A 21,921-nucleotide genomic window follows, 5' to 3' on the forward strand; every position below is an offset into this window, starting at 1 on the left:
TCTCTCTCTCTTCCCTCTCTTCTCTCTCTTCCCTCTCTTCTCTCTCTTCTCTCTCTCTTCCCTCTCTTCCCTCTCTTCTCTCTCTTCTCTCTCTCTTCCCTCTCTTCCCTCTCTTCTCTCTCTTCTCTCTCTTCCCTCTCTTCCCTCTCTTCCCTCTCTTATCTCTCTCTTCCCTCTCTTCCCTCTCTTCTCTCTCTTCTCTCTCTCTTCCCTCTCTTCTCTCTCTTCTCTCTCTTCCCTCTCTTCCCTCTCTTCTCTCTCTTCCCTCTCTTCTCTCTCTTCTCTCTCTTCTCTCTCTCTTCCCTCTCTTCCCTCTCTTCTCTCTCTTCCCTCTCTTCTCTCTCTTCTCTCTCTTCTCTCTCTCTTCCCTCTCTTCCCTCTCTTCCCTCTCTTCTCTCTCTTCTCTCTCTTCCCTCTCTTCCCTCTCTTCTCTCTCTCTTCCCTCTCTTCCCTCTCTTCTCTCTCTTCTCTCTCTTCCCTCTCTTCTCTCTCTTCTCTCTCTCTTCCCTCTCTTCTCTCTCTTCTCTCTCTTCCCTCTCTTCTCTCTCTTCTCTCTCTTCTCTCTCTCTTCCTCTCTTCTCTCTCTTCTCTCTCTTCCCTCTCTTCTCTCTCTTCTCTCTCTTCCCTCTCTTCTCTCTCTCTTCCCCCTCTTCTCTCTCTTCTCTCTCTTCTCTCTCTTCTCTCTCTCTTCCCTCTCTTCCCTCTCTTCTCTCTCTTCTCTCTCTTCTCTCCACGCGCAGACAGATGGACGGGGCTAAAGCGGCGCGCTCATGGTTCCTGTTTACGGCATGGTTGCTAGGCAGTGACATCAACTGATCCCGTCTCTCTCTAATCCCATGCTCTCTCTGTCCCTGTCTCTGTCTCTAATCTCTCCCTCACTCTCTGAGACGCTCGGACGCAGGCACACACCGCTCCACGCACCGCTCCACGCACCGCTCCACGCACCGCTCCACGCACCGCTCCACGCACCGCTCCACGCACCGCTCCACGCACCGCTCCACGCACCTCGCAGGCGGGAGCGAGACACGCCGCGCACCAGAGCACTTGTCACCCCCAGGACAGCAGCCCGATGCGGACCGGGACTCGGCTAGCTCATGTAGCCCCGGGACCGCTCTTCTGATCCGCCGTGGGTTCGGGAGCAGTGGGACACAGGACCGCATGCATGACACAACGCAAAGGGGAGAAGCCCACCATCAGCATTCAAGAGCACATGGCCATCGACGTGTGCCCGGGACCCATCCAGCCCATCAAGCAGATCTCCGACTACTTCCCCCGGTACCCGCGCGGTCTGCCCCCCTCCGCCGTGGCCGTGGCCCCGCTCAGAGCCCCGTCCTCCGCGGTCACAGCAGCCACAGCGGCGGCGGCGGCGGACAGCGGGGGCCATGAGGACGCCGTTACGCAGCCGCCGCTGGAGAGGCCAGGGGTCGGCGGGGGGAGCGCACCGGCGGCCGGAGCCTCGGGGGGCTCCGTGGGGCCGGTGGGGGGCTCCAGGAGAGACGAGGAGCCCGATGTGGAGGGTTATGACTCGGACGACTCCAGTGAGTACAGTGCGTGTGCGTGTGTGTGTGTGTGTGTGTGAGTGTGTGTGTGTGTGTGTGTGTGTGTGCGTGTGTGTGTGTGAGTGTGTGTGTGTGAGTGTGTGTGTGCGCGCTGTTGAACAGGTCTGACACCAGTTGCACGGTGCTGCTGCTGCAGACTGTGGAGACTGTGCAGACTGTGCAGACTGTGCAGACTGTGCAGACTGTGCAGACTGTGGAGACTGTGCAGACTGTGCAGACTGTGCAGACTGTGCAGACTGTGCAGACTGTGGAGACTGTGCAGACTGTGCAGACTGTGCAGACTGCATGCTACAGCAGAGATTTGTGCTGCTTTTGGTCTTTCTGGACAATGCACATAACACAGAATATACTGTCTGACTCAGATGCAGACCAGGGTGGGTTGGTGGGTTGTCACACTCACATGTCTCACATGTCTCACATGTCTCACATGTCTCAGCTTGTGAAAGGTGCATTTGAAGACATAAAACAAAAAATGGAGCCTAAGATACATAAGATTGTATACATTTATACTGTTAATATTCAGTTAGGATTATCTTATCTTATCTTACAGCTTTACCGCCCAATTCTGTCATTATATTTACTAAAATAAACCTTCCGTTGTTAATTTACACTAAGTGTTATTTTGAAAGTACAAATTATTTGATTTTGTTAAAAGTTTCGAGAGCTTAAAGCTCCAGTTTGCCAATGTCACAAAATAGACTTGTGTCCTTCCGGTTTGTGGCTTGCATCTCCACAAACCAGACTCGTACCTTGGATTCTGATCTGCAGAAAGTTTGTGATTTTAATTGAATGACAAATTAACTCTCCCCTTTGTTAAATTAACAATAAACTATACCTTTATAAAATGAAGAGCGTACTTTGTACGGGTTAAATGTTTTCTTTGGTTAAACTGCCAAACCTGAAACAAAACTTAACCACAAATCTTGTTTAATCTTGCACATAGAATAGAGCAGGAGCACGTTCTTTTGCTGTAGATCAGATGTTGGTGTTGGTGGATTGGCCTCTGGAGCTCATCCTCGTCCAGGCTCAGGACATTTCAATGGGGCGATCTGATTTGATGATGGATTTTATGTTCTAGTTATTTTCAGTTGTGCTTTTGCATTTTTTCTAAAGCTGGTTAGTCATCGTCTGTGCTGTTGTGTTATCCACTGCTTTGAGGCGTGTGTAAGTGTCTTTTTTGTGTAAACTACAGAATATTAAATGATAAAAGAGTCAGCAAACATATGAGCTGCTAGATGGATTGAAAGATGTGACTCAGTACATAAAATATACAGTATGTTCCCTCTCAGTACATATACACAAGCGTGTATAAGCAGTTAAAGATTTCTCTCTCTCTTCCTCTCACTTTCTCCCTTTGTCTCATTCAATACGACTTATAAACCTGTCAACTCACTCAATACGACGTATAAACCTGTAAACTCACTCAATACGACGTATAAACCTGTAAACTCACCCAATACAACTTATAAACCTGTAAAGTCACTCAGACATTTGTAATTATTGGTGATTTCAGGAACACATTTGATGGTTTTCACATGTAAAAATACTCAAGTGCTTATTATTTATCTGATGTCCCACTTTACCCGATATTTAGCATATCTCACATATATTTCAATATTTGTTTATGTCTAAACTGCTTTATAATAGACGTTGCTTTGACTTCCTGTTTTTCTGAGCGGCTTCACCTTTTCACAGTGACATTTCACTATGACCAGCTGCAGATTTACATTTACATGTTTTTATAGTAGTAAAAATGGCTGTGTGACATTTTAGAACTCTATGTTGGACCAAAAGACCAATTTGTCGAATAATCACTCCTAAGTACAGGAATGTAGGCGGGGATAAGGGATAGGGGATAGGGGGTAGGGGGTAGGGGATAGGGGATAGGGGATAGGGGATAGGGGGTAGGGGGTAGGGGATAGGGGATAGGGGATAGGGGGTAGGGGGTAGGGGGTAGGGGATAGGGGGTAGGGGGTAGGGGATAGGGGATAGGGGATAGGGAATAGGGGGTAGGGGGTAGGGGATAGGGGATAGGGGATAGGGGGTAGGGGGTAGGGGGTAGGGGATAGGGGGTAGGGGGTAGGGGATAGGGGGTAGGGGATAGGGGATAGGGGGTAGGGGATAGGGGATAGGGGGTAGGGGGTAGGGGATAGGGGATAGGGGATAGGGGGTAGGGGGTAGGGGATAGGGGATAGGGGATAGGGGGTAGGGGGTAGGGGGTAGGGGATAGGGGATAGGGGGTAGGGGATAGGGGATAGGGGGTAGGGGGTAGGGGATAGGGGATAGGGGATAGGGGATAGGTACGAGAGGCCGTCGCAGGAATCAGAACACAACTTTAAGGAAACCAAACTCTATAGTTATGATTAGACTAATAAAAATACATGATCGTGCATTTATTTGGTTAAAAGAATGTCTAAACTTTTCTTTGTGCCTAAATTGTCTTTGTTGTAATTCAAACAGAATGTTGGGATGTGATAACATCGTTTCCACTTCCATCGTATGTAGATTAGAATATAGAATTGTCAAAGCTGAGCAAAACTTGAAACGTCGGGTTATAGACCGAACGGAGAGGCCAAAGAGTGTGACCAACAGGAGGTACTGTAAGTGACGTGAGCCAGTATCATCAATATCACATGGTTGCAATGAGCAGAAATATAGTTATTTGAGATATTATAATATCTTTTGCTGAGAACTAAATGTTCCTTTGTTTCCATGAGGTTTTCTTCTGTGTTTTTTTCCTGAGTTTAGATCTCAATAGTTTCTGAAATGCAGATGTTTCAGATGTTAACGCTTCAGGGCGGGCTTAACATGTGACCAGTGAACTGAATCTTCAATTTGAAAAGAACGTTGAATAAAATATCACATAGGAAGCTGGAACATGGCTTTATTGCTTAATTGTCTTTATTGCTTAATTGTAAATCTTGCAAATCCTATCAGAATCACAAAATGTGTTCCAAGAATTGCAATTTCACATATTTTTTCCATCCTAACCTGATTTGGTTACCAGCCGTTCTGTCGGTTGCCAGGCATCTTCCCCTCTCCTTTTCCCTCTTCGTTTCTCTCTCTTTCTAACCTTTACCTCCGCAGATATTTATGACCACGCTCTCCTCTCTCTCTCTCTCTCTCTCTGATCTGCAAACTGTTGCTCCTGACTGGCTTTGCTGGCAGGATACGCTGATGTGATTGTAGCGTGCCATTTTAGTATCACGCAGGCAGAAGGAAGGACCGCGCGGGCCGCTGTTTGGGCCGTCTTTGTCATGAAGGAGCGATAAGAGCACGTAGCATCTGGTGGAGCGTGGATGGAGCGGAGAGATGGAGGAGGAGAATGGAGCGGAGGGTTGGGTTAGCGTGTGGGGAGGGATGACGCAAAGTTATTATCAGGCAAGAGCCAATATGTCACTGGCTTTAGCGGGGGATCCTAGAAAAAATGAAAAGGTAAATTGATATTCAGAATCAGAAAAGCTTTGTTGCTATTGTCAGTGTGCTATACAGGAATGTGCTTTCGAAATAATGGTGGATTTACGTTGAGTTGTATTAAAATGTTCTGGAAATCAGCGTCACTAATAGACTTTATAATAAAGTCACCTTTACACATTCTCATAGATCCTTTCAGTGGTTGTGTGTTGCGTATATATGTTTATGCCATTACATATTGATTAAGTGCATTAAATTGTGATTAGAAAACATATGTTTTACTGGCTGTGATCTGCATAAACCCAAATGGAATCAAAGACTGGAAGACTTCAATTCACTTTTAGTAACAGTTTAATTATTAGAGATTCCTAAAATGTGCATCTGATGTAACATCCATTTTTATCAGTTAAAATTATTCAAAATAACATTTTTCTTCCTCCAAACGTCAACTCAATTGTGCACAAAATGTCTTCTATAAATTACTTATTACTTAAAGGCGCAATGGACGATTTTTCGGCGATTTGAGAACGCAGGCGGAAGTGCACATGACACTCCCCCGTGCGGACCGATACAACACACACGTGCGTTTGTTTATTAGCGCAACGGAGCGCATCGCATCGCTCGTCTCCCGTAGATTTCTGTCCACTTCTGCGTCAGCTCGAACTGTCTTTCTCCGTCTTCATTTTGCCCCGTACACTGAGGGAACTATATTATGATAGATCCATGCGCTTAGGCACGCGGAAACGTGGGGAAGAACCGCACGCGGCTGCAGGTGAGCGATAGGTGCGTTTTATGATTGATACGTGGCAGGACAAATGATTTATCCACGCCACGAGGAAATATGATACAAAATTTGCTGAAAAAAATCGTCCATACCACCTTTAATTACTAATAAATGTCTTGTGGTGTGACTGTAAGACTTTTATTCAAACTTTTCTAGAATGAGTCATTTGTGTCGAGACCTTGGGGTCTCCAGCCCGTGCTCTGCACAGATGTTTCTGTTCACTATGCCAGCTCCTGGTGATGGAGCTCCATGTATGCTGTCCCTGCCAGCATCTTGCACCTGCAGTTATGTGTGGGATGGTCTCAGGCCCCCCTTTGCACAGCCTACACCTTGGGTCTTGTCTGGTGTGGTCGATCAGGGCCTCTATTGCTCTGGTGCTCAGGTCCTGCTCCTGTCCTGCCATGATCAGGGCCTCTGTGCTGTGCTTCAGCTATTGGTAGGGTTTCTTGTCCAAATCCAGCATCCAGAATGCTGGATTTGGGATGGATCCTCCATGGTCAGGAGCTTTTGTGTCTTAACATCTGTGGTCTGTATCTCCTCCTTTGGCCAACTGATTATTCCTGCAGGGTCTGATCACTGGCAGGGCGCGGCAGGGTCTGATCACTGGCAGGGCGCGGCAGGGTCTGATCACTGGCAGGGCGCGGCAGGGTCTGATCACTGGCAGGGCGCGGCAGGGTCTGATCACTGGCAGGGCGCGGCAGGGTCTGAACACTGGCAGGGCGCGGCAGGGTCTGATCACTGGCAGGGCGCGGCAGGGTCTGATCACTGGCAGGGCGCGGCAGGGTCTGATCACTGGCAGGGCGCGGCAGGGTCTGATCACTGGCAGGGCGCGGCAGGGTCTGATCACTGGCAGGGCGTGGCTGTTTATTGTCAGAGACTTGTTCTTGCCATTGAGCTGCTTCTGAGGACTTGCCTCACTCGTTGTAGATATTTGGCTGCAGCCGCTTTCCTTGTTACCTCTCTCTCTCTCTCTCTCTCTCTCTCTATATATATATATATATATATATATATATATATATATATATATTTTGAAAGCTGTCTTCCATAAATGAAAGACCTGACTACAGTATATTTCCCCCACACAGATGCGAAGTGAGATTAGAGCCCATCTCCTCTAATCCCTGACTCATACGACACACTTTGAGCACAAAAATCAAAATCCAATGTTTGCCCAGACCAAATTCAGAATAAATAGATAAAAAAACAGAGAACTGTGAAGACGGAAAAGTATATTCTATAATTTGCCAAATGTAAATTCCTCCTTCCCAGCGTGAGGAAAGTGCAATGATTAATCCTGTCAGGGGGCAGGGTTTATGGAAAGACTAAAACCTCATTGGATGGAAGGAGAATACACTAATCTTGATGGACATGCTAGGCGGGGCAGGAGATCTTTCGTGGGTACCTGTACTTTTTTATGTTAAATACATTTAACCTGTTCTGACATTGTTTCCTTATCAAAAGCATAGCTGGAGTTGTATTTAGCTTCATTCACTTGTGATGGGCCATACCGATGTTGTTTGTTTCTGTCCAATACCAAGTAATACTATGGCATCTGACGCCAATAATATTGTTCATCAAAATGCATTGAAACTCTTCTACTGTAAACAAGTCGATGTAATCCCTAATTTTTCCAGGAGTGGTCATCACATCATGGTCCACCTTCTACTGTAAACCATTTTACATTGATTATCATTCTTTTCTGTCCACCCCAGCTTAAATGTGCAGAAAACCTTGAAAACCCGCTCTTGAATATTCTCGTATCATTCAGAACAGAATCAGATTCAACACATCCACCTGCCATGGGCTGAAACTGGACTTTAGACGTACTATTTTATCATCACTATTTTATCACCCTGGTGCAATATTTTCTGTCCATATAACAGCTGTAAATAAGAGTGTTATCATTATTTTTATTAAGAGTATAAGAGCCTACACCTTGGGTCTTGTCTAGTGTGGTAGATCTAGGCCGCTATTGATCTGGTGTTCAAGGCCTGCTCCTGTGCTGCCATGATGAGGGCCTCTGTCCTTCAGACCGGCTCTTTGGTAGGATTTTGTGATATCAGCTACTTCAGCTATGTTCCAATGGTACATCCCATGTAGGGGCTTGTCCTCCCATGATGGTCCCTCCAGCACCTCATCATCCTCTGTTCCCCTGTGTCTGAGACATTCACTGAGCACGTCATCTGTAGGAGCCTTTTCCTTGATGTACTTATGGATCTTGGACGTTTCGTCCTGGATAGTGGCTCTCACGCTCACTAGTCCGGCTAGTGTACAGTCTCAGGGTGCTGGATTTGGAATGGAACCTTCCATGCATGGTCAGGAGCTTTCGTGTCTTAACATCTTTGGTCTGTATCTCCTCCTTTGGCCAACTGATTATTCCTGCATGGTATCGTATCACTGGCAGGGCGTAGCTGTTTATTGCCTGGGACTTGTTCTTGCCATTTAGCTGCTTCTGAGGACTTGCCTCACTCGTTGTAGGTATTTAGCCGTAGCAGCTTTCTTGATAGCACTTTGAGGTTGCCATTTGCCTGTGGGATTCCCATACACTTGTAACTGTCCTCAATGTCTGCTATCATTCCCTCTGGGAGTGAGACCCCCTCTGTGTGGACCATCTTCCCCCTCTTAGTCACCATCACACACTTCTCAAGTCCGAATGACTTTCCGATATCTGAGCTGTAGATCCTGGTGGTGTGGATCAGGGAGTCAATGTCCCGCTCGCTCTTAGCATACAGCTTGATGTCATCCAAGTAGAGGAGGTGACTGATGGTAGCTCCATTCCTGAGTCAGTATCCATAGCCAGTCTTGTTGATTATTTGGCTGAGGGGGTTCAGACCTGACCAACATCACATGATCTCTCTGGGTGGAGTCTGCATGTTCTCCCCGTGTTACCGTGGGTTCTCTCCGGGTTCTCCGGCTTCCTCCCACCGTCCAAAGACATGCATGTGTTAGGTAAGATTGGTGACTCTAAATTGGCCCTAGTGAATGAATGTGAGCGTGAACTGTCTGTAATGTCTATGTCTCTGTGTTGGCCCTGTGACGAGTTGGCCACTGTCCAGGATGTACCCCGCCTAAGGCCCGAAGTCACTGGGATAGGCTCCAGTCACCCGCGACCCCGAAAGGGAACAAGCGGTAGAAAATGGATGGATGGATGGGTTCAGACCTCTGCAGAACAGTATTGGGGACAGCTCATCACCTTGGTATATGCCGCACTTGACGGTCACTTGTGCAAGTGTCTTGCCATTGGCCTCAAGGGTGGTTTTCCTCAACCTCAGCAAGTTCCCTATGAAGGCTCTTAGAGCCCCATTAATGTTGTACAACTCCAAGCATTCAATGATCCAAGTGTGTGGCATTGAGTCATATGCTTTCTTGTAATCAATCCAGGCAGTGCTCAGGTTGGTGTGTCGGGTTCTACAGTCCCGTGTGACTGTTCTGTCTACCAGGAGCTGGTGTTTCGCACCTCTGGTATTTTTTGCTGATGCCCTTCTGTAATGTAGCTGTATGTACCATTACATAGGCTTAGGAAGAGTACAAGGAAACAAGTAGATGTTTAAAAGGATTTATTGAGAAGGTTGTGGTGTAAGTTGACCTGCAACAGAAAAGAGAATGTAACTGTTGGTTAATCAAAATTAAATTATACCTTACCTGATGTGTCAGCCATTTTAGGTGCGCCAGACAAAAGAGTCCCCAGGGAGACGGAGCACCTTAAGTAGGTTCCGGGGCAGAACATTGGGGGAAAATAGGAGGGGTGTTTTAGGGAATTGACTGTTTTAGAATATATGTTGAGATTGAAATTGTGCACAGTAAATTAAATAAAGAATATATTTTTGTATTTAATTGAAGTATGTATAGTGACACTGTTTTTCTACAGTTAGCTTTTATCTGTGCGGTTTTAGGAAGATTGAAACTTCCCTGGTCCTCGGAGTAGGAGGGTCCAGTTAACCCAGTGGCCTATAAAAGGCGCCTGGCGGCAGTTGCTCGTGTCTTGCTGCTGTGTGAACATGTTGCTGTATTTTAAACCAGTTTCTTGTTTGTAAATCACTGTAAAATAAATGCACGTGGATCTGCATCATCTAAACCGTCTCAGCTCTGCTCTGTCCTCGTCAATGCCGCTGAGGTTGCTATCCGGGCGTAACAATTGGTGTCAGAAGTGGGATCCAGGCAGCAGAGTAACTGAAGATGAGTACAAGAAGAAGAGTGCAGATTGATCAACACAATGATCCAGATGTGGGGACAAGTGAAGCTGCTGACCAGGGGACTGAAGCAACTTGTAACCCTGTGGACAAGTTTGAAGAGTTGACTGCGCTGGTAAGGACACTCGCACAGTCGCAGGCAGCCAGAGATCAGCGTCTTGAAAGAGAAGCAGCACAACAAGAAACAAAATGGAAAAACCTACAGCACCAAATGAGAGAAATGCAGTCTTTGGTGACTTGCGTCAGCCAAAGACGAGACCAGGAGCGGGAAATGGCTCCCTCTACAGATGAGACCGTTGATGAAGATGAAGGCCCCAGTCACTGTGAGCAGAACCGATTTTACAGAGAGATGGTGATCCACAGAGAGCCAAAGCTGTTGCCTCTGTCTCCAGACGATGACATTGAACATTTCCTCACCACGTTTGAGAGAATGGCTCAAGTCTGCAGATGGCCAAGAGATGAGTGGGCTCTCCGCCTAGTGGCTCTTCTCACAGGCAAGGCTCGCAGTGCATATGTACAAATGGACATTACTGATGCTGAAAATTATGCAAAAGTGAAAGCTGCAATATTGTCAAAATATGAAATCACATCAGAGACTTATCGTAAAAGATTCCGATCTACAGAGATCCTCCCGGATGAAACCCCAAAGGAACTGTATGTGCGACTGAAGGACCTGTTCTTAAAATGGGTCAAACCAGAAAAAAATACAAAACAGGAGATTACAGAGACATTAATTTTGGAGCAGTTCCTGCAAATGGTTCACCCAGAGCTCCAAGTTTGGATCCGCGAACGGGACCCAAAGACTGCAGAACAAGCAGCAGAGCTAGCAGAGGTTTTCCAAGCAGCAAGGAAGGGATTCAACACCACCTATGGCCACAACTCTAACCAGGCGCAGAGAAGCAAAGACCGAGAATATGGACACAGAGCTCAAGCCCAAAGTAAGTCCAATGGGGGTGAAAGGACTTTTGGTCAGAACAGGGCTTTGTCAAGACCTAGACACTTTACATCCAGCAATATTCAAAGGTCACACCCTGGTAACTATGTACATAGGTCCGATAGAGAAGTCAGGTGTTACGTGTGTAATGGGCTAGGTCATACCCAGTACTCTTGCCCTCTAGCCAATGAATCAAAGCCATCTCTTTACTGTGCAGTGCCTAGACCTGTTTTGCCCGGCCGTTTTGTAATAACCCAGAAAGCACATACCTCCCCAGTACTGATAAATGGTTACCGTACTACAGCTCTGTTAGATACGGGTGGGTTTCAGTCCGTGGTTTTGTCCAGTCTGGTGTCAAGGGAGAAATGGAGTGAGGATAAAACTAGCATTAGCTGCATTCATGGAGATGAACGCCAGTATCCTACAGCAGAAGTCTACTTGACAGTTGGAGGTCAGACTTTTCTGATGCCAGTAGCTTTAGCTCCAAACCTACCCTTTGATGTGATTCTTGGTAATGATGTTCCAATCTTGCTGGACTTGGTGCAAGAATCAGAATCTGTCCCTGAGAACCTAAAAATACCTGAGAATTTACCAGAAAAAGCAAAGTCATCTAAAACTTTTAATATGGTTACTACAAGGGCTCAGAGTGCAAAAGAGTCCTTACAAGAGTTACCATTCTGGGGGGAAGACTTTGAGCCTGTGGGGGGAAAACCTGTTAAATCCAAGGCACAAAAAAGGCGTGAAAAGTTCAAAGTAACTGCTAGCAAACTCACAGAAATTCCAGTCAAACCCTCTCATCACATAGAGCTGGAACTTCCACCTGATGTATCCACTCTGCAAAAAGAGGATGCAACCCTAAAACCTTGGTTTCAAAAAGTGTCAGAAATTGAAGGGGTGAAACAGGGCAGCCCAGGGTGGGTAGAGGAGGCAACATACATCATTAAAGCGGGCATTTTATATCAATGCAAAGGTAATGTGCAAGCCTTAGCAGTACCAAAACCATTCAGATTCCAAATTATGGAGCTCGGACATTCAGTACCATGGGCGGGACACATGGCGTTCCAAAAAACTTTATGCAGAATTACAAGCAGATTTGTTTGGCCGGGCATATACAGTGACCTGTCAAAATTCTGTAATTCATGTGAAATATGTCAACTTGCTTCATCCCGCAAAGCCCCTAGAGCTATGTTGCAGCCTCTACCTATCATTGAAACTCCATTTGAAAGAATAGGAATGGACATTGTTGGGCCCTTAGAACGCAGCAGTACAGGGAACAAGTTCATTTTAGTAATCTGTGATTATGCAACTCGGTATCCGGAGGCTTTCCCTTTAAAAACAATTAAAGCCAGAAATGTTGCTAATTGTTTGTTACAGCACTTTTCCAGGGTGGGAATACCAAAAGAGGTTTTGACGGACTGTGGGACAAACTTTATGTCTAAATTATTACAGCAGGTTTATAAGCTCCTTGGGATTAAGGGTATTAGGACCACCCCATACCACCCCCAGACGGACGGGCTAGTTGAGCGGTACAATCAAACATTAAAAAATATGCTGCGCAAGTTTGTCTCTCACACAGGAGCGGACTGGGACCAATGGTTGCCGTATCTGCTGTTTGCATATCGTGAAGTGCCACAGGCTTCAACGGGGTTCTCACCATTCGAGTTGCTCTATGGACGTCAAGTAAGGGGGCCACTGGACCTCCTCAAAGACTACTGGGAGAACCCAACCCCCTCAGAAGAGAACGTGGTGGCTTACGTGATAAAAATGAGGCAACGTCTGGAAGATATGTCTGCATTGGCACAAGAGACTATGAAGACTTCTCAACAAAATCAGAAGACCTGGTATGACCGCAAAGCTAGAGAAAGAAGCTTTGAAGCTGGCCAGAAGGTGCTACTTCTACTCCCCACCTCCGACAGTAAACTCCTCTCCAAATGGCATGGTCCCTATGAAATCAGCAGAAGAGTGGGTAAGGTCACATATGAACTATTTATGCCTGACAGAACAAAAAAACACCAAACGTTTCATGTGAACTTGTTAAAAGAGTTTCAGTCTCGCCAGGAATCTGTCCCTCAGCTGCTGATTTGTGGGGTGCAGGATGAAGAAATACCAGAGAAGTTTATGCCTGGAAGTCTGGTTGAATCAGCAGGCATAGAGATGTCACATTTGTCTGTCTCCCAGCAGGAGCAAGTGACTCCTCTCATTGACCCAGAACTGTTCAAAGACTCTCCTGGTTACACAGACCTAGTCCAGCACAACATCCGGCTAAAGAGAGAGGCTCCTCCATGTCGAAAGAGCTACAGAATTCCAGAGCGGTTGGTGCAAACATTGAAAAAGGAAATAAAATTGATGCTGGAACTAGGCATAATTGAAGTTTCAAATAGTGAATGGTGCAGTCCAGTGGTTCTGGTGCCCAAAAAGGACGGCTCTCTAAGATTTTGCATTGATTTTCGCTACTTAAATTCTGTTTCATTGTGTGATCTTTACCCAATGCCTAGAATTGACGAGCTGGTGGAGCGAGTGGGGCAGGCAAAGTACATTTCCACCTTAGACCTGAGCAAAGGCTATTGGCAGGTGGCATTGGCTCCAGAAGTCAAAGAACTGACAGGATTTAAAACTCCGTTTGGTATGTACCAATTTCGAGTGATGCCTTTTGGACTGCAGGGTGCACCAGCTACGTTTCAAAGACTAATGGACTATGTTCTGAGAGATGTTTCAGAGTTTTCAGCTGCATACTTGGATGATGTGGTTATCTACAGCCAAACCTGGGAAGAACACATGGCTCATCTGGAACAAGTCCTGCTATGCATAAAATCCGCTGGCTTAACTATCAACCCTAAGAAATGCTGTCTGGCTCAGAGAGAGGTGGAGTACCTGGGTTTTGTCATTGGACATGGCAAACTTAGGCCCCAGATGGGGAAAATGGAGGCCATCTATTCCTTCCCCATTCCAGCCACTAAGAAGAAGGTGAAAAGTTTCCTAGGTCTGGTCGGCTGGTACAGGAAATTCATTCCCCACTTTGCAGACCGCTCAGCTGTTCTAAATGACCTCACCAAATCGGCAGCACCAAGAAAGGTAAAATGGACTGACCAATGTGAGTGTGCTTTTAGGGACCTCAAGGAAGCCCTGAACAAATGCACCGTTCTGCAAACTCCGGATTTTGACAAATCCTTTATCTTACAAACTGATGCATCAGGAGTGGGCCTAGGTGGAGTTCTGTTGCAGGAGGTGGATGGAGAGAGGAGACCAGTTGTGTTTCTGAGCAGGAAGCTGTTGGACAGAGAGACCAGATATTCGACCGTGGAAAAGGAGTGCTTGGCCATGAAGTGGGCGATTGAGTCGCTGAGATACTACCTGTTGGGCCGACATTTCAGTTTGGAAACGGATCATCGTGCTCTCCAGTGGCTCCACAAAATGAAGGACTCGAATACGAGAATTGCTGGTTGGTACCTGGCTTTGCAACCATTCAACTTCTCTGTTTTCTACAAGCCTGGCAAGTCAAACATAGTTGCTGACTCACTGTCCAGAGTGTTTGAAGAGTAGATGTACTTTTTCCGTAAAAGAGGGGGGAAGAAATGTAATGTAGCTGTATGTACCATTACATAGGCTTAGGAAGAGTACAAGGAAACAAGTAGATGTTTAAAAGGATTTATTGAGAAGGTTGTGGTGTAAGTTGACCTGCAACAGAAAAGAGAATGTAACTGTTGGTTAATCAAAATTAAATTATACCTTACCTGATGTGTCAGCCATTTTAGGTGCGCCAGACAAAAGAGTCCCCAGGGAGACGGAGCACCTTAAGTAGGTTCCGGGGCAGAACATTGGGGGAAAATAGGAGGGGTGTTTTAGGGAATTGACTGTTTTAGAATATATGTTGAGATTGAAATTGTGCACAGTAAATTAAATAAAGAATATATTTTTGTATTTAATTGAAGTATGTATAGTGACACTGTTTTTCTACAGTTAGCTTTTATCTGTGCGGTTTTAGGAAGATTGAAACTTCCCTGGTCCTCGGAGTAGGAGGGTCCAGTTAACCCAGTGGCCTATAAAAGGCGCCTGGCGGCAGTTGCTCGTGTCTTGCTGCTGTGTGAACATGTTGCTGTATTTTAAACCAGTTTCTTGTTTGTAAATCACTGTAAAATAAATGCACGTGGATCTGCATCATCTAAACCGTCTCAGCTCTGCTCTGTCCTCGTCAATGCCGCTGAGGTTGCTATCCGGGCGTAACACCTTCTGAGCAGTGTTCATGTATTGATCCATGTGCCCACTTATCTTACCCATTATGCCCGACAAGAGCTTCCACGTTGTGGAGAGACAGGTTATTGGCCGATAGTTGGACGGGACTGTGCCCTTTGAAGGATCCTTCTGGATCAGGATCGTACGCCCTTCGATTAGCCATTCAGGGTGAGTGCTAGGCGCTCGTGGAGTGAGGTTTCTTGAGCCACAATGCATGTATCATGTCAGGGCCCGGTGCAGTCCATTTTTTCATGCCTGAGACTGCCTGAGACTGAGTGATGGTAACTGGATTCTGCACAGGGATGTTGCTGTGGTCCTCTCTCAGAGCCATCAGCCACTGTCCATCTCGGTTGTGGGATGCTTTCCTTTCCCATATGCCTTTCCAGTAGGCCACTATCCAGGACGAAACTTCCAAGATCCATAAGTACATCAAGGACAAGGCTCCTACAGATGACGTGCTCAGTGAATTTCTCAGACAATGGGGAACAGAGGATGATTAAGTGCTGGACGGACCATCATGGGAGGACAAGCCCCTACATGGGATGTACCACCGGAACATAACTGATGTGTGGCTGATGTCACGAAATCCTACCAATGGCTAGAAAGAGTCGGTCTGAAGCACAGCACAGAGGCCCTGATCATGGCAACACAGGAGCAGGCCCTGAACACCAGACCAATAGAGGCCCAGATCTACCACACTAGACAAGACCCAAGGTGTAGGCTGTGCAGGGTGCAAGATGCTGGCAGGGACAGCATACATGGAGCTCCATCACCAGGAGCTGGCATAGTGTACAGAAACATCTGTGCAGAGTACGGGCTGGAGACCCCAAGGACAAAGTGGGAAACACCCCAAAGGTGGTGGAGAATGACCGAGCCAAGGTCCCCTGGGACTTCCAGATATAGACAGACAGAATGGTAATGGAGAACCAACCGGACGTAGTGGTGGTCTCAAGGGTCAGAGGAAAGCCGTGGTGATGGACATTGCAGTACATGGGATGGAAACATCCGCAATAAGGAACACGAGAAACTAGAGAAATACCAAGGCCTCAGAGAGGAGCTGGAGAAGGCCTGGAGCGTGAAGGTATCAGTGGTGCCCGTAGTGACCGGAGCACTTGGAGCAGTGACCCCCAAACTGGAGGAATGACTTGAATGAACAGATCCAGGAAAAACATCAGACATCTCAGTCCAGAAAAGGCCTCTGGTAGAGGACCCAAGCTTCAAGGGGGATAAATTCAGACCACCCGCGGAGGGTGAGAAAGAGTTATATATATATATAAGTATATAGTCGATAAAATTTGCCAAAATGTAATCTTCTGTTTTTTTCCGTATGTCAATTATGTCAGTCCAGTTCGGTCGGCTCAGTTTGTGTCATCCATTTTTTTTCGTAATTCCTTTTCCGCTGCACCCAAGAGTATATTCCAAAGATATCCATTTACTGTATTGATGTCTGTCCAATATGTGACCGACCGAGGATAAAGCAGTAACAAGTCACCCGGAGACATTTTGAGTTATTCACGGATTCTGAAAGTGTGAATTCAAAGCTTTCAATGATGTGTCACTCATGCAGATCTGATCATATTTGAGTCAGTTGTGGTCATTTGAATGTAAACAACTCTCAAAACCTTTCACTGAGAAAACGGCCTCTAAAGATTCTCACCTGAGAGAGCCCAGAGTCACAGGGGGCGGGGCTCATTTGCATCTCATTGAGATATTTCTGAGCAACGGGACAGTCCCAAAACATGGGATCCTTGCTGCCACAGGTTCTCCAACAGTTAGCATTTCCTTATAAAGGAACATGACACATTTTTACAACAGAATTCCTTCCAAAGTGATTTTGTGAGATATCCAAATATATTCCCATCAGTCAAAAATAAAATGACCCCCTCTGTGTCATTTGTGTTTGATGTAATTATTAAAGTAGATGTACAGATTATCAATGCATTCATAACATATAGATTTTATTTATTTCTTATTTATAAACTTTAAAAATTATTTCGGTCGTTTGTTTTTGGTTATAATACCTACTCATTTGTAAATACATATAAAAGTCCATTCATTCAAACATTTCATGTGATTATCTTTTACAATCTGTTAGAAAACCTTTATACCTTTGTTATCCAAACTTTCGATCTCAAATCTGTGCTGTTTGGTGCAAAACCTACTTTTTATTTTCATAAATGTAGAGTTTTGAACTGGATACCGGATCATTGTGGATTAAGTTTGGGAGTATTTGTTCCATTCTTTTGGACATAATTGAGGTGTATATGCGATAGTCCACATTCAGAATAAAAATAGGTCTATATGAGGCACAGTCCAATCGGTCCTTCCCTTCTTTTGGTATTAGAGATATTCCAACTAGGAGGGGTCTGAGTTTAATTTAAAAGTTGTTAAAAGCAGAGGGATACATGTTCTACTCTTCAAATCCAGAGCAATGTAGAGAGGAGCACGGTAATTTGTCTATTGTGCCAATATCTACCTCTGCGATTTTTACCTGCCACTGTGAAAATAAAGAAATAATCTATTCTGGATTAGATTGCATTTGGATTATAAAAATGGGTTCCATACTTTTTGGGATATACAGCGCTCCTGAATGAAAGCCACGTAATTTACAAAGAAAATAGAACTTTTACATAATACGGGCCGCACCTGTCAATAAGCCTCAGGTGCCCCCCTGGTGTAATAAAACACACAGCATTTTGAAGCTTAAAATATAAAGGACACGACGTGTCCCTTGGTCAGTGCTTCCACTGACGTCTTCTTCTTCTTCACTTGCGCTTCCTGCTAGATTGTCCCAGCCGTTAGCTAGTAAAATCTATAAATTAGACGCACCGTTATAATGACCGCAGGGTTCAAAGAGTGGGAAAAGTCTGAAAAGTGCAGTGTATTGGCTCATCTCCATTTACGGAACGTCTTATTTATTGTTCCTCCAGCGCCTCTTGAGTTTGACACGTGGAATGAGGCTGAATGTAAAGATTCCAGTCGCTGCCAGACCAGGGTTCCCTCAGAGTGGTTTCCTTCTATAGTGCGGTATTAGTATTCAGCAGAGTAAAAACCTTTCCATTATTAGCTCCTTCAATCAGCCCTTTTCATCCTTTCATTCAAAACTCGATTAAAAAACGATTTGGTTTTAAATTAATATTACAACACCTCTTTTATGTTTGCGTCTGTATGATGAATAATAGGAATTTGTTCGTATGTTCTATATTGCTTGAATTGGATTACTGTACCTATATAATGTTTTTTTTTTTCTTTACTATCTTTGATTGGGTTCCTTATGCCATTCACATTAAAATGCTACGTGTAACTTTTCCGATGCCGTTGTGTTGATTGTATTGAGCTCACCCTTATTGATTTACCAATGCTACGAAACTCTCTGGTTGAACACAACACATAGACATGGAAGAGCAAAAAAGACAAAAGGTTTCATTCTTAATTCATGCTTTTATAAAAGATAAAATAATGTTAGGAAGTCCATTCCTAATGAAGGGCGAACGTCCCTCGGGCCTTCTCCTGATACCAATCCTCTTAAAGAACTGAATACACTACCTCCCTTGACCACTATACTCCTCCGCCGCCCTCTGTATATATTTATCCAATTTCCCGCTAACCCAATCTCCCATTCAGCTGAGTGCATGTAACGAGACACAGAATGTACTGTATGTATAAAACACAGACTATGCACCGCTCCTGGAAACATGATTACAACAGCCAACATGGAGCTTCTAACTATTTGTCAAGTCAACAAATCAAATGTATAAAGCATGCATGTACTGTATAAAAATACCATCTCCAATTTGGTGACCATATTCATCACCATGACAACCAATTATTGTTCTGGCAATAAAAGCTCAAATAAAACAAATAGATCACAAAACAATCATCTGGATCCCTTCAAACCACAGAAATGTCCTACAATGTGACACCACATGAACTCACATACCCCATGGTGGTGGCTCCACCTCTTGTTGCTGTTCAGGTCTGTCTTCCTGTATTTTGCTGAAGAGTATTTCTGCCTCAGTAGTGCACCTGCTGTAGCGCACCTGCTATAGCGCACCTGCTGTAGCGTACCTGCTGTAGTGTACCTGCTGTAGCGCACCTGCTGTAGTGTACCTGCAGTAGTGTACCTGCTGTAGCGCACCTGCTGTAGCGCACCTGCTGTAGCGTACCTGCTGTAGCGTACCTGCTGCAGCGTACCTGCTGTAGCGCACCTGCTGTAGTGTACCTGCTGTAGTGTACCTGCATTAGTGTACCTGCTGTAGCGCACCTGCTGTAGCGCACCTGCTGTAGTGTACCTGCAGTAGTGTACCTGCTGTAGCGCACCTGCTGTAGCGTACCTGCTGTAGCGTACCTGCTGTAGCGCACCTGCTGTAGCGCACCTGCTGTAGCGTACCTGCTGTAGCGTACCTGCTGTAGCGTACCTGCTGTAGCGTTGTAGCGTAACTGCTGTAGCGTACCTGCCTTAGCGTACCTGCTGTAGCGCACCTGATGTAGCGTACCTGCTGTAGCGTACCTGCTGTAGCGTTGTAGCGTACCTGCTGTAACGTACCTGTTGTAGCGTACCTGCTGTAGCGTACCTGCTGTAGCTTACTTGCATTAGCGTACATGCTGTAGCGTACCTGCTGTAGCGTACCTGCTGTAGCGCACCTGCTGTAGCGCACCTGCTGTAGCGTACCTGCTGTAGCGTACCTTCTGTAGTGTACCTGCTGTAGCGTTGTAGCGTACCTGCTGTAGCGTACCTGCTGTAGCGTGCCTGCTGTAGCGTACTTGCTGTAGCGTACCTGCTGTAGCGTACCTGCTGTAGCGCACCTGCTGTAGCGTACCTGCTGTAGCGTTGTAGCGTACCTGCTGTAGCATACTTGCTGTAGCGCACCTGCTGTAGCGTACCTGCTGTAGCGTACCTGCTGTAGCGTACCTGCTGTAGCGTTGTAGCGCACCTGCTGTAGCGTACCTGCTAGCGTACCTGCTGTAGCGTACCTGCTGTAGCGTACCTGCTGTAGTGTGCCTGCAGTAGCGTACCTGCTGTAGCGTATCTGCTGTAGCATACCTGCTGTAGCGTACCTGCTAGCGTACCTGCTGTAGCGTACCTGCTGTAGCATACCTGCTGTAGCGTACCTGCAGTAGCGCACCTGCTGTAGCGTACCTGCTGTAGCGCACCTACTGCAGCGTACCTGCTGTAGCGTACCTGCAGTAGCGTTGTAGCGTACCTGCTGTAGCGTAACTGCTGTAGCGTGCCTGTTGTAGCGTACCTGCTGTAGCGCACCTGCTGTAGCGTACCTGCAGTAGCGTACCTGCAGTAGCGTACCTGCTGTAGCGTACCTGCTGTAGCGCACCTGCTGTAGCGTACCTGCTGTAGCGTACCTTCTGTAGTGTACCTGCTGTAGCGTTGTAGCGTACCTGCTGTAGCGTACCTGCTGTAGCGTACCTGCTGTAGCGTGCCTGCTGTAGCGTACTTGCTGTAGCGTACCTGCTGTAGCGTACCTGCTGTAGCGCACCTGCTGTAGCGCACCTGCTGTAGCGTACCTGCTGTAGCGTTGTAGCGTACCTGCTGTAGCATACTTGCTGTAGCGCACCTGCTGTAGCGCACCTGCTGTAGCGTACCTGCTGTAGCACACCTGCTGTAGCGTACCTGCTGTAGCGTACCTGCAGTAGCGTACCTGCTGTAGCGCACCTGCTGTAGCGCACCTGCTGTAGCGTACCTGCTGTAGCGCACCTACTGCAGCGTACCTGCTGTAGCGTACCTGCAGTAGCGTTGTAGCGTACCTGCTGTAGCGTAACTGCTGTAGCGTGCCTGTTGTAGCGTACCTGCTGTAGCGCACCTGCTGTAGCGTACCTGCAGTAGCGTACCTGCAGTAGCGTACCTGCTGTAGCGTACCTGCTGTAGCGCACCTGCTGTAGCGCACCTGCTGTAGCGTACCTGCTGTAGCGTACCTTCTGTAGTGTACCTGCTGTAGCGTTGTAGCGTACCTGCTGTAGCGTACCTGCTGTAGCGTGCCTGCTGTAGCGTACTTGCTGTAGCGTACCTGCTGTAGCGTACCTGCTGTAGCGCACCTGCTGTAGCGCACCTGCTGTAGCGTACCTGCTGTAGCGTTGTAGCGTACCTGCTGTAGCATACTTGCTGTAGCGCACCTGCTGTAGCGCACCTGCTGTAGCGTACCTGCTGTAGCGCACCTGCTGTAGCGTACCTGCTGTAGCGTACCTGCAGTAGCGTACCTGCTGTAGCGCACCTGCTGTAGCGCACCTGCTGTAGCGCACCTGCTGTAGCGTACCTGCTGTAGTGTACCTGCAGTAGTGTACCTGCTGTAGTGTACCTGCAGTAGTGTACCTGCTGTAGCGCACCTGCTGTAGCGTACCTGCTGTAGTGTACCTGCTGTAGTGTACCTGCAGTAGCGTACCTGCTGTAGCGCACCTGCTGTAGCGCACCTGCTGTAGCGCACCTGCTGTAGCGTACCTGCTGTAGCGTACCTGCTGTAGCGTACCTGCCTTAGCGTACCTGCTGTAGCGCACCTGATGTAGCGTACCTGCTGTAGCGTACCTGCTGTAGCGTTGTAGCGTACCTGCTGTAACGTACCTGTTGTAGCGTACCTGCTGTAGCGTACCTGCTGTAGCTTACTTGCATTAGCGTACATGCTGTAGCGTACCTGCTGTAGCGTACCTGCTGTAGCGTACCTGCTGTAGCGTACCTGCTGTAGCTTACTTGCATTAGCGTACATGCTGTAGCGTACCTGCTGTAGCGTACCTGCTGTAGCGCACCTGCTGTAGCGTACCTGCTGTAGCGTACCTGCTGTAGCGTACCTGCTGTAGCGTGCCTGC

General features: G+C 46.8%; 1 protein-coding gene across 1 annotated transcript in view; it reads left to right on the forward strand.

Annotated features, from left to right (window-relative positions):
- The first annotated feature begins 1,017 nt into the window (after positions 1 to 1,017).
- doc2b (double C2-like domains, beta) overlaps positions 1,018 to 21,921 on the forward strand; it is a 326,981-nt gene continuing 306,077 nt past the window's right edge. The window contains exon 1 of the mRNA XM_072447011.1: positions 1,018 to 1,538. Within this exon, the coding sequence (XP_072303112.1) occupies positions 1,163 to 1,538 (376 nt within the window). The 5' untranslated portion in view covers positions 1,018 to 1,162. The remainder of the gene's footprint in view (positions 1,539 to 21,921) is intronic.

This window comes from Eucyclogobius newberryi, unplaced genomic scaffold (genome assembly GCF_026437365.1).
Source record: "Eucyclogobius newberryi isolate DKJ021-1_F unplaced genomic scaffold, fEucNew1.0.hap1 SCAF_15, whole genome shotgun sequence".
Lineage (NCBI taxonomy): Eukaryota > Metazoa > Chordata > Actinopteri > Gobiiformes > Gobiidae > Eucyclogobius > Eucyclogobius newberryi.